The sequence below is a fragment of the Vigna unguiculata genome, chromosome 3, assembly GCF_037176805.1.
Source record: "Vigna unguiculata cultivar grain cowpea cultivar isolate G323 ecotype 2 chromosome 3, ASM3717680v1, whole genome shotgun sequence".
Lineage (NCBI taxonomy): Eukaryota > Viridiplantae > Streptophyta > Magnoliopsida > Fabales > Fabaceae > Vigna > Vigna unguiculata.
The window spans coordinates 4,295,767-4,308,962 of NC_140794.1; the positions used below are offsets into that span (position 1 = coordinate 4,295,767).

Sequence of the window (13,196 nt, forward strand, 5' to 3'; positions counted from 1 at the left end):
ATAATCGATGATGTAAATAAGATATAAGATATGAGTTATAATTATATAATTAACACTACAACATTTTACTTATATTTTAGTTTAGACCTTGGTTCCCATGCTCACCTTTATTCATCGTCCCAATCCCAACATTAAGTCTTCTTCAACATTTTTTTTTTAAATAAATATGTTTTAGTTTTTCAATTTTGATGTAAAATTGCAATTCGATCACATTCAAAATTTTGATATATTTTGATCTTCAACTCTTAAAATGAATGAATATAATATTTTTAAATTAGAGATGTTAACTTTATCTTTATGTGAAACGATTTTTAAGATTAACATTTGAGCTAGAATGTATTAAATAGTATAAACAACTTAAACATTCACCCATATGATTACATCAAACCAATCTAATGCAATTGAATTAAAAAAATTATATTTATTTATAAAGTTTGAAAACAAAATAATATTAAAATTTCAAACAACGATGAATTTCAATTTTGCGTTTAAATTAAAGACTAAAATTATATTTAATATTTTTGTAATAACATGTTAGAATATTGTTTTCTTAAAAGAAAAAACATGTTCAAATGTTGTTGAATTTATTTAGCAATTTCTTAAGAATGTCGTGGATGAATTAAAACAAAAGGCGAAAGGAGCAACTTTTTAAGAATGTCGTGGATAAATATTAATTGCGCGTTTAGTTTAACGTTAGTGTAAAATCAAAGTCATGTCACTTTAAGAATATAGCTCAGTGAGTACAATGCTTGAGTTAAACTCACTTTCCATGAGAGTAACAATAATGAAAATCGAACTAACTTAATCATAGGATCTTACTCAAAAAGTGTTTTAGTCATTAACTGCTTTCAAGGCGTGAAAACAAACTAACAAAGATAAAAAATGAAAAAAAAAACAAGAAAAAAACATTAATCATAAATATAAAAAAATACAAGGCAATTATATAAAAATATAATTCATTTATCATAAATATTTTATTCATATTTATGTATTATCTATATATTTTCTAAATATCCGTATTATTACTATCACGTAAAAATAATAATTATATAGTAAACATTTTATTTATATTGACATATATTTACGCTATATAATTAATCAATGTTAATAATAATATATTAATTATTAATATTTTCATATTATTATAACAATTATAAAAATGATTAATTAAAATAAAATCATTAATGATAAGCAAACATACATAACTTTCTACTGTCTTTTTCTTTATCTTTTAATGTTTTTACTTTCTATTATATTGTTTAAGTAAAATATTTAAATTTTTAATTTCTATCTGTAAAAATATTTATTTATCAATATCTATTTTTAAAGTAATTATAACAAAGTTTATAGTATATGATTTATTATTTTACCATACTTAAAAAATTGTGCTTAAATTGTTAATATATTTAACCTAATCCTTGATCTTATTTTATAAACCATATACTTATCTTATTTTTTCGTCGTAGTAAATAATTTCATTCATGCCAAACGGCTAGAAGTCGTGCTTAACACGTAATATAATGTAATAACGTAATTTGGACAAACATGGAGAAAGGTCATTATTGGGCATGATTGTGGCTTGAGATCTTATTTTAATCTTTCTAAGTATTCTATTTTTTTTTTATCAATTCAAAGTTAAGTTTCAAAATAATGGATTGATAGGCAAATTTAGGGGGACAATTTATTTTTCTAAAGAATTGAAAATATTTTATTAAAACTTTATGAAAATAATTAGATTATCTAAAGTTTTCAAATTTTATGTAAAATTTAAAAATTTTAATTTTTTCATAAAATTATGCTTCATTTTCCTATTATCTTTCGAACTTGATTTCAGTTAGATTGACATCAATTTGATTAAGACGGAGAAATTAAAAAAATTCTTATCTTTTTTTTAATTGCATATACTTATATTTATTATTTTATGTTAGATCTTTAAATTAAATATATTTTTAATTCTTTAAATTTTAATAAAAATTAGAATTAATTTATCTTGACACATATCATTATCTTTACTTACTGATATAACAATTTTATCATTTAGAATCATCACTCACATTGAAGAACCAAGTCATATATATAACTTGACCACTATCAATAAGAAATTCACCATTCAATTTAGTCAACAATCACAACAAATTTAAATATCCAAATTCCTTTACATGACTAAAGAGCAAGACTAAAAAATCTCTTATGCTCTAAGTACTCTTATTCAAAAAGAAAATAATATATGTAAAAAAAAAACGCATATCAATGATATAACTATATCCTAATCATAATTGAACAAAGATCAATCTAAAGCTCTTAGACAACACATACAACTCCAAGAATTCAACAAACAATCAAAATTTCTTAAAAAAACTATAAGGAGAGCAAAATATGAATTTACTCTATTAAACAAACTCATCCGCTAGATAGGTAGACCTCACCGTTTGAATCCGATCTTCAAATAAAAAAAATTAAAAAGATGTTAGAGAAGGAGAAAGAATCTATATTTTAGAGACATAATAACTTTTATAAAATGAAACTTGATTTAACTAATACTTATTTATAACTTAACAAATAAACTTCATAAAATTTGATTAAAATGATTAAATTCACACATTTTATAAAAATAAAAATTTAAATTAGTTCTAAATTTAAAAAATATAATTTTAATTTTCACATTTAACCTATTTCATTTACATAATAAAAGATAAAGAGGTAGAAAAAAAAGACACAAATAATACAATAGGTTTTATTATTTTAACAATTTAGACCCTTAAACATCCTATTTTATTTTTATTTTCACCACTGTTAAAAAATAGCGAGTAACTTAAGTTTATAATTAATAGAATATATTTTTCTTAACCATCAATAATTATGTAAGAACGATGATATAAACACTGTCATATCATTTACTTATAAGAACAAATTTGTCAAACAATATTACACAACTAAACTTCATTCAAATATTAATTGTTTTTTTTGTTTCATTTGTTAAAAGTTGTTGAAACAAATATTTAAAATAATTTGTAATAAGCAGGTAGAAATAAGAGCAGGAAGGAGTCTAATCATGTGCATAAGAAAATAATCATTGTTAATAATTGTACATTACACAAAGACGGTGAAAAGCTGCAAATACCTATTTCGAGGTTAGCATAAGTCAACGTTAAATTGATTATTGTTACTAATTTATTTAAATTACTTTTGACATCTCAAAAGATTTGCGAAGTTTATATATGATTAAATAAAAGTGATCATTAAATTAGTCAATACATTTAATGAAAATAAAAAAGATAATTTATTTTATTATATAAGTTTAACTAAGTGAAATAAATGTTTAAAGTAATTAAAAGAGTTTGATAGAAGCTTTTTCTTCGTTGTATGTGGATGTTTTGACAGGAATATAGATTATTTGTTAAGATTTTTGTATTATTCTTTTATTGTGATATACTGATTATTGTTAATTTTGATATTTTAAAATATATTAAAAAAATATTTAAAATATTAACATTATATATTTAAAAAAGTAAAAAAATATTAATAGAAAATTTGAACTCGTTTGAAAGTAGTTTAAACATATACAAGTTTTATCGATAACATTTTATTTTTAAAGGTATAACTATCATAAGTATGTTCAATAATACAATTTTTAATGTTAAAAATATGACTAATTTGAAAAAAATAATAACACACCAATATTTAGATAATGTTATATATAAATTTGTACACAAAGAGTAAGGAGAGAAAAAAAGAAAAAGAACAGATAATTTGGTAACGTGCAGAGTAGATACATAATAGGATATTCCGGGTCTTAAGGTTTCTTTTCTCGGTATTCCTTTCAATTTCCACTTTTTTTTTCGGTCTTTCCAGTCACCTACTACCCGTTTACTTCAGTCCATGGGCAACTGCTGCTCCGACGTCGCCGGCGGCAAAATGGCCGTCGGCGGCACCGCCTCCGACCACCTCAACTCGGCCAGCGGTCCCAACGACGCCGTCGATAACTTCCTCAGGTCTCGCGGTTATAACGGTCTCTTCTCTCAGATCGAGGTTCTCACTTTTTATTCCTTCTTTCTCTTGCCACTCTTAAGTCGCTGTACTTCAATTTGCACCTACTTGAGTAGCTCTTTGAATCGCTTTTCTCTCGCAGTTGTCGTTTTCTGCTTCTGGCTTGCGTGATCGGGATATAGTCTCCAAGGTTTGTCATTTTAGCCATTGCACAAATCTCAACCTCTTTGAATGCATTTGAATTGCAGTTTTTTTTTTTTGTTTTTGTTTTTGTTTTTGTTTTAATGAATGAGGTTCTGATACAGTTAGGGATAGTCTCTGGAAATTCCAATGCTCAATTGACGATTGAGATGATTTAAGTGAGGAGATGGTAGTTTTGCTTTTGTAATTTTACAATTGTTATTTTCTTTATCTGTTTTTGTAATTTTCTTTTATAGCTATTTATTTATTTACTTACTTACTTACTTAGCTGATGTTAATCTCAGTTTCATACTGGCTTATTCGTGTTTTGTTTCTGAACTATTTATCTTGCACGCTCCTCGTTATTCACGTACTGTAAAAATTGATAATAAGAAAGTTCTAGAGTAGTGATATAATTAGTTGATTTTAGTTATAGAAATCAGGGGAGGAGCATGTAGCTCTTTGGGGGTGAATTGCCATCTCTAGCAGCGACTTTGTTTGTTTTGTTGTGGATTCTGAGAAGGGGTAATGTCATGTGTTTTAGTTGTATCGTATCATTCTGTCATCAGAACTTACTTTTTGAAAGAGAAACATATGAAGGGTCTAAATCTAGCTGAAAGAGGTGATGGAGTGTACTCATTCATATGAGTAGATGCGTTCTTGAATGAGAAAATCATAGACTGAGATTTGAAATATGCCTTTTTGTTAAAAAATTAGTATTTGGGAATCGGCCTTATTCGTGTGCGCACCACAGAATTTTCATATCAAAAGGAAAATTCAGGTTAAATGCAAGTTGGTTCTCTTATGTAGAAGATGTAAAAACGTTTCCCTAACTCTTACTAGAATACTAACAAGTGAATTTTTTTGACAAAATAATTTGTAGTGAGCATGAAGACTGAGACAGAATATCTTAAAAATGAAATCTTAAACTTTATTTTTGTTCCAGACAAAAAGAAAGTATGCCTGTAACGCATCCTTACATGGTTGTAAAGGATGAAGGCATATTGAACTAGACCTTGTTGAAGTAATTCAACAAACAAACTACATGGATCAACGAGGTCATTTTCAATTGTCTGTTTGGATGTAATGATTATGATCCTTTAAGTAAAGTGTCATGCTTTTAATAGCTAATATTCTCATAAATCAAATGCATGATTATTGTGTGACCCTTCATCTCTGTAGAGTGATCCAATGCTGGTTCTTTACGAAAGAGGAAAAAATGGTGCCCTGAAGGAACTTGGCCGGACAGAAGTAGTTCTGAATTCATTAAATCCTAAATGGATTACTAAACACACTCTCACTTATCAGTTTGAGACTGTTCAGGATTTAGTGTAAGTTTAAATGTTGATATTTTTACTTCGAACAAGGCACATGAACATTTTGCCTGTTTCACCAGGAACTGTTTTATAAAATTTCTTTCATAACAGGTTTCGTGTGTATGATGTTGATACTCAGTTTCACAATGCAAGTGTAAAGGTATAGTGTTTTTATGTCATGCACATTTTAGTTTTCCTTCTTTTCTTGGTAAGATAATGGTTCTAATATATATTTTTGCCATCAAACTAGATAATAGTCTACCATTTCCTGTTTCTGAGAGTTTTTTTTTGCTTGCTTAGAAATGGCTCAATGATTCTGAGAATCTTGCAATCTTATTTGTGTTAACTTAATTAAAGAAAATTACATAAAAGTATTGCTATTATTGTCATCTGACTTCAGATTTCACATGCAACTGTTTAGACTTCAAATGTATTTTATGCCTTATTATATGATGTGGTGTATCAGTTACATTTTCATTATTTTACCTCAGAGACTCCTACATTCACTTTTCTTTAGTTCAAGGTTTTTATTCTGTAGGGAAAACTTGCATGCTATATGCTGCACTGCTACCTTTTCCGTACGGATATGTGAATTCACAGTTCTGAAACATTTTGGTAGGGCAGTAAAATTTTTGCATATTGGATGAGATTTTTTTTGGTTGCTACTATTTACACAATTAGATTCCTCACAGCCTTCATTGTGCATCTCTGGAGATAACAACTGAACCCCGATTTTACATTTTTTCTAATGGTTCTGATCATGCACAATCTCCTTGCAAGGCTGTGCAAAAATTCTTCGCAAGTTCTTTCCCTGAAAGTGTATTAATTATGTATCTGGACCTTTTTACTTGCTAGTTCATTAGATGTGATAACATGTTGATAAAGCATGAGGGTGGAAGTTCACATTGTAAATGTTTGTCTGTCTTATGCAGATGCTTAAGCTAGAAGAGCAGGAACATCTAGGTGAGGCAACCTGTGCATTATCTGAGGTAAAGTAGAGACTGTTTTTATTTACGGATATCTGCAACTAAAGGAAAACTCATTACACACTCAATAAAGCTATATTTTTACAACTAATCTCTATCTTGCGCTTTTGCTGTTTTTCTCCCCAGTTAATTGGGCAAGTACCAAACATATTGAAAGCTTTTGGTTCCAAGAAATGTATACTAAAAGTGTGCTGTCCTATTGATTTCTGAAGTTAAATAGCATCCCAAACAAATGTATCCATCAACAGTAACAAATTTTGCCATGCAGATAATTACAAAGTTTGATCGATCAATGACATTAGATTTACACTCGGAAGATTTTACCACATCTACCCAGTCCCGAAACTGTGGAAAGCTCTTGGTGTATGCTGAGGAATGTGTTAGCTCAAAGACAACAATAGAGATGACACTCAGGTGTTGTGATTTGGAATATAGGGATCTCTTCTCAAGAAGTGTATGTGTATGTTTGTCTTTTTTAACTTTTTGTTAGCCATTATGAGGAACATCAATTATTAATCAAGAATTTTTTTATGTGTCCCACAGGATCCCTTTTTATTGATTTCAAAAGTTGTGGAAGGTGGTGGTCATATTCCAATTTGCAAAACCGAAGTTATAAAGAATGATCTCAACCCAGTATGGAAGCCAGTGTTCTTGAATATTCAACAAATAGGAAGCAAGGTATAAAACTTGGAAGAATCATTTACTAAATATTAATAGGACTGTAAACAAATGTGATATAGAAATCCTCAATATTCTTCTTCATTCTAATATGTTTGGTCAAGTATAGTCCATCTATGATCTAGTACAATCGAGGGAACTCCAATTCGCAAAGACAAGGTCAAATAAAAGGAGAAGAAAAACTCCACTTGAATAGGAAAAATGGACATAGTTGACCATCGTAAGGAAATATGAAGGAGGCCGAAAAACCAACTTGGAAAATGACAATTCTAAGCTACAAGCAGAAAGAAAATATTGTGGAGTGTTAGGATTCAAGGTGGGTCCAAGTCTGACATCGGGTAAAAATAGTAAGATAACTAGTATATAACTAGAAGGACCCATAAACTCATTGTCTTAAGATTTTTGGATTGAAAATTGTGTCCTGGTCTCTTATGGACTTGTTCATGACTCATTAGTACTGAATCTTTGGTGTCTCCCCTTGATATAAAACCTAATAGTGTTATCAGAGCCGATTGTTCATCCTTGTGATGGCTTAGACAAGTATGGTATAATAAAGTAGATAAAGAATCCTAAAGTTTAAGGATTGAGATAGCACAATCTTCCAATGGAATTATAATTTTCCAAAGGACTTATACATTGGATATTTTAGAGGAGATTTGGCTAATGAATTCCAAGCTCATTGACACACCTATGACTCCAAATGCTAAACTTCTACCAAGTCAAGGTGAGCCACTTTCTGTTTTTAAAAGATACAAGAGACTAGTTGGAAAAATGAACTACGTCACAATCAATCGTCCAAACATCTCCTTTGTAGTTGGTGTGAAAAGTCAGTTTCTTAATTTTCATGTCTAGAACATTGGAATGCAATCATTTGCATTCTCAAGTACGTTAAAGGAACCCCAAGAAAATGTTTGTTATATGGACAAAATAATCAAGTTGTGGATATTCATATGTAGATTGGGCAGACTCTCCTACTAAGAGGAGATCCACTTTCAAATATTGTGTCTTTATTGGTGAAAACTTGATTTCCTAAAAAACATGAAGTAGAATTGAGTGGCATGATATAGTGCAGAAGTAGAGTGCAAAGCTATGGCTTTTGCCACCGGTGAGTTTATTTGGTTCAAATAATTGCTTAAAGAATTGAGATTTGGGGAGGTTACATCGATGACTCTCATTTATGAAAATCAAGCCACCTTTCATATCGTCTCAAATCCAATTTTTCATATGAGGACCAAACATATCAAGATTGATTGTAACTTCATAAGAGCAAAGATTTTAGGTGGAGACATTACTATTCAATTTGTTAATTTGAGTGATCAGTTGACAAATGTCTTCACCAAAACAATTGCATTATACTAGAACTGATTACATATGTAACGAACTTTGTGCATATGATTTATATGCTTCAATTGCGGGCGAGTGTTAAATGTATTTTATGTATGGGCTTGAACCCATCTCTATACAATGTGTGTGTGTATGTGTAACGCACATAGGGATTCGACCACAAATAATTTCTATATCTCTCTCTACATATAGTGTTGGGTTTTAGTTAGTGTTAATTTGTAATGAAGGTATGCTGCTGGTATACAACTAAAGTCCATTGAAAGCATGCATACGTTGTTGTCATAAGGGCTGCCCGATGCTTGAGATGTCCACCAATATTGAATGGGAAGTGACCAACAAGCCCGAGTCCTACAACCTTATGGTTGCAAAAAGGGTCATTATCCATTTATTGTTAACATAAGGAAATTTGCCCCTGCTTCATCACATATTTTATCTTTTATTTGGGGTTCTTTTTTGAACTCTGGTATAGACATGCTGCTGTCGTACTGGAGCCTATCTCATTCTCATTTTTACTGTATACAGGAAAGTCCTTTGATAATGGAGTGCTATAATTTTAACAGCAATGGCAAACATGATTTGATGGGGTAATGAACAGTTAACTTTTTCAGCTGTTTGTTCTTTGTCCCTTAAATCTATTCCCAGGATAAAATGAATATTAGGGTTGTTTATTCTTGTTTTATCAGAAAAGTGCAGATATCTTTGATGGAGCTGGAGAAGCTTTATTCCAGTGGCCAAGGAGGAAATTTATATTTGTCTGCTGCTGCTGGTCATAATTCTCATAACAAGGTTTTATTATATTAAAATAAGTTCATTTCAATCACTATTTCCTCTTTATTTTCCTGAAAGTTTAACTCTAATGCAGATGTTAAAGGGCCGGTTATACGTGGACAAATATGCTGAAAGTGTTCAATATTCTTTCTTGGATTACTTGGCTGGGGGATTTGAATTGAACTTCATGGTGGCTGTTGATTTTACAGGTATATATTGTGTCTGATAAATTATATTCTGGGTTGTAACAAGTGGCGTAATTAATGTTCTGTATATATGTCTGCATAAAATAGTCTTAGAGATTATATCCTAAATGTACTTGAACTGCTGATAACCAGCTTCAATTCTAAGAAAATTATCCAAATCACGTAATTCCTCGAGAGAAAACTCTAAATTAAGCTGCTGCATAAGAGTTGGTACAAGAGGAGTATTGTTACCTGTGATGACAATGAGTTAAAAAATGTTGACACTTGTGATGGCATTACATACGATCAAGGTTTCCCTTGTGAGAGTATCAACTAGGACAAATCCTTGTGTCATCCTAAAAATCCTGAAAATGTACCCTTTCTAGCTTGTGTCAAACTTGCTTCCTTGAGACTGCAACATGCTACCGTAAGACATGCTTCCTAACACCCAGAGAGTACTAAGATCAGGATAAGTACCATATAGGTGTTCATAGGATGATTTATTTTGAAGAACGTGAGATAGAATTCTTTTATAAGCATGAAGGACACTATGTGACCAAAACATTTTTGGAAGCTTTTGCTTGAAACGCCAAGGCTCCTCTTACTGAAACCTCCTCTGGAGTTCGAGGTTATTGTCATCACAAATGTGTGAAAATGTGAATGATGTGCTGCAGAGTTTTATGTATGGTCTGTAGAGCTGTGTTGTCAACCTGGAATCAGTCATCAAACCTGCTTATTGAATCTTGAAAACCAGTCTTGTAAAGAACTGGTAGAACTTGTTCAAAACCAGGCATAATCTGTTTGCTTTATATTTTAATAAAAAACTCAATATTAGTATGATTGATACAACTTTAATCCAGCTGATAGTTGATAGTTATATTATTTATATTTTTTTAGTTTCTATTTATATTTGCTTTGTGTGGTGTTGAGTTTAAAGGTCTTCTTACATATTTGATTTTATTTTATGTTTAATTTTGAATATTGTATTTTATGAAATTTATAAGAAGTTTAATTCTCAATATCACGAATTTATGAATATTATACTATTTTGTGTTTAATATTGCTTAATATTGTATTGAAATTAAAATCATATTTTTTAATTATTACTTGTTCAACTATGGTTATATAATTGAACCTCTACTTTCATTAGTTCAAGGACCGGTTCAATTTTAAAATTTCTAACATGGGAAACTTTCATCTAATATTCTGGCCGGTGGATGCTATGTGTTTTCATTGACTTAACTCCTCTTGTTTACCAGCTTCAAATGGAAATCCACGCCTCCCAGATTCTTTGCATTATATCGATCCTTCAGGACGACCAAATGCATATCAGAGGGTGAGGAATGATTCTTGGTTTTGATTCACAACTTTATATGTTACTGATCCATATTGTACGGATATTCTTTTCCAGGCAATTTCGGAGGTCGGGGAGGTCTTACAGTATTATGATTCAGACAAGCGATTTCCGACATGGGGATTTGGAGCACGACCAATTGATGGTCCTGTCTCCCATTGTTTCAATTTGAATGGAAGCAGCCATTATTGTGAGGTAGAAATGTTAAATCTGATCTTGCTTTTGTTTTCATATTAAGATAGTTTAATAATAAATATAAGTCTGTCTTTTTGCAGGTGGAAGGCATCCAAGGAATCATGAAGGCATACACAAGTGCCCTGCTTAACGTTTCTCTTGCAGGACCAACTCTTTTTGGACCTGTCATAAGCAATGCTGCAATGATTGCCAGCCAATCTTTAGCAAATGGCGGAAGAAAGTACTTTGTCTTGTTAATCATCACAGTAAGAGTTGGAATATGCAGTTTTCATTACTATTGCTTTTTGTCTGTGAAAATGTATTAGTTATAATTTTTGGTAGGTGGAATGGCGATTCCACTCATGAGAGTGAGAAATTGTGTAAACTGAGAAAGGGTGCATTAACTCGTAATTAAGTTCACGAGGCACTTCACATTTTAAAAACTTAATCACTGCACAGGGAATGTCGATTCCACTGTGACCCACATCGTATTTTTTTCCTAGTACAAAGTGGGTCAAAAAACTTAAAGTAATTGGTTAAAAGTGGGTTAAAAAAAGAGGGTTAAAATATAATTTTCCTTTGTGTTAATAGCTGAGGCATACCAATATTCGCGTTCCGCACACCGAGAAAATTTGCCTCCTGAGAACCTTTTACATTTCCAGATTTTTCCGTCAACTAGCCTTTTCTAATGCCTGTACTGAAATTTATTTAATAACCTTCCAGGATGGAGTAGTGACAGATCTCCAAGAAACAAAAGATGCTCTCGTTAAAGCATCGGATCTACCATTATCAATCCTTATTGTTGGTGTTGGAGGAGCTGATTTCAAAGAAATGGAGGTATATACACTATATAACATGTAGCACTTTATAACAGTTTGAGCTGTGTCTGGTATGCCACTGCAGAGCTTTATGTAGTTTTGTTGAATGTCTCAGATTTTAGATGCGGACAAAGGAGAAAGGCTTGAAAATTCATCTGGTCGCGTTGCTTCACGTGATATAGTCCAGTTTGTTCCATTTCGTGACGTTCAAAGTAGGTATCAGTTTGTTTGCAAATCATGACTACTTTTTCACAAATGGTGTCGAACTTAGCAATCTCTTGCAAACTTCTTCCCTACTGCAGGTGGAGAAATTTCAGTAGTTCAAGCACTTCTAGCTGAATTACCTACTCAATTTTTAACTTACGTGCGGAGCAGAAGTATCCAACCGAGTGTCTAGTAATGTAAAGTCTGTACATTTACAAATTTTCTATTCATTGATATTGTGCAATTTCCACGCCGTTCCATTTTCGGTATCTTCAATCGAAAAAAGGGCTCAAGGGCAGAGAACTCATGCTTTGTTCTAATTGTTAATGTTGATTAACGTGTGAAGATGAGTTCGACAGTGTTCCATCCTTTCATGTTTTTGGGGGCCTTTTCGGGTTAATTCGGCTCCCAAAAAATCTACTCTTGTACAGAGAGTAACTCAAATTTCTCATTATATGTTCGAAGCATATTAAATATATTTATTTTTTAATGAACGAATTTAAAAATATGGAGGTAGTAAGAAATAGAAAGTGAGTTTACTTTACTCATTGTTGACGAGCCTTCTAGGTTATGTTATGTAAACTATCCTCTGTAAGAATTAGATCTAGGATGCACCTTTCATCTTCAAGATTGCAGTTCTTGTTATTGGGAAAAGATACACTCCTAAAGGGATGCCTACAACAAAACGGTGGTGACCATATTCATCTAAATGTATTGAATTCTCTATCTCATACCCGTGGTTTTAGTTTGAAGTTTTTGTCCGAGTATAGGGTATATTTGTATATATTCTTTTTAGTGTTTTAATATTAATTAATTAACCTTTATAAAAAAATTATAGTAAAGAAAATATGATATAATCAAATTAAATATAAAATGGACATATTTTCATTTTTTTAGTGCCAATTATTTTAAAAAAAATATTATAATTGTATAAATTTTAAATTAGAATATTAAATAAAATTAGATAAAAGTGAAAAAATTACATGAAGTATTACACAATTATATATAAATAAAATTTTATCACAACAAAATATTTATTAATTTTACATAGTATGACAAAAAGGATTATAAAGTTAAAAAATATTTTTTAAAAATTATAAAAAGAAAACACATATTCAAATTTTAAAATATTTTAAATGTCTCTTTCTTTTTTTCTAAATTATAATGAAATATTTTTTTATACATTAATAACTTTTATAATA

At 30.4% G+C, this 13,196-nt stretch overlaps 1 protein-coding gene across 1 annotated transcript; it reads left to right on the top strand.

Moving 5' to 3' along the window:
- Positions 1 to 3,752: 3,752 nt before the first annotated feature.
- On the top strand, positions 3,753 to 12,500 carry LOC114174901 (protein BONZAI 1-like). The gene is made up of 16 exons (XM_028059635.2): positions 3,753 to 4,029; positions 4,130 to 4,177; positions 5,350 to 5,498; positions 5,595 to 5,643; positions 6,416 to 6,472; positions 6,738 to 6,923; positions 7,013 to 7,147; positions 9,014 to 9,075; positions 9,175 to 9,277; positions 9,354 to 9,468; positions 10,704 to 10,780; positions 10,856 to 10,993; positions 11,074 to 11,238; positions 11,696 to 11,809; positions 11,906 to 12,002; positions 12,093 to 12,500. The coding sequence occupies exons 1-16, from the start codon at positions 3,880 to 3,882 to the stop codon at positions 12,185 to 12,187; spliced, it is 1,740 nt and encodes a 579-aa protein (XP_027915436.1). The 5' UTR covers positions 3,753 to 3,879; the 3' UTR covers positions 12,188 to 12,500.
- The last annotated feature ends 696 nt before the right edge of the window (positions 12,501 to 13,196 follow it).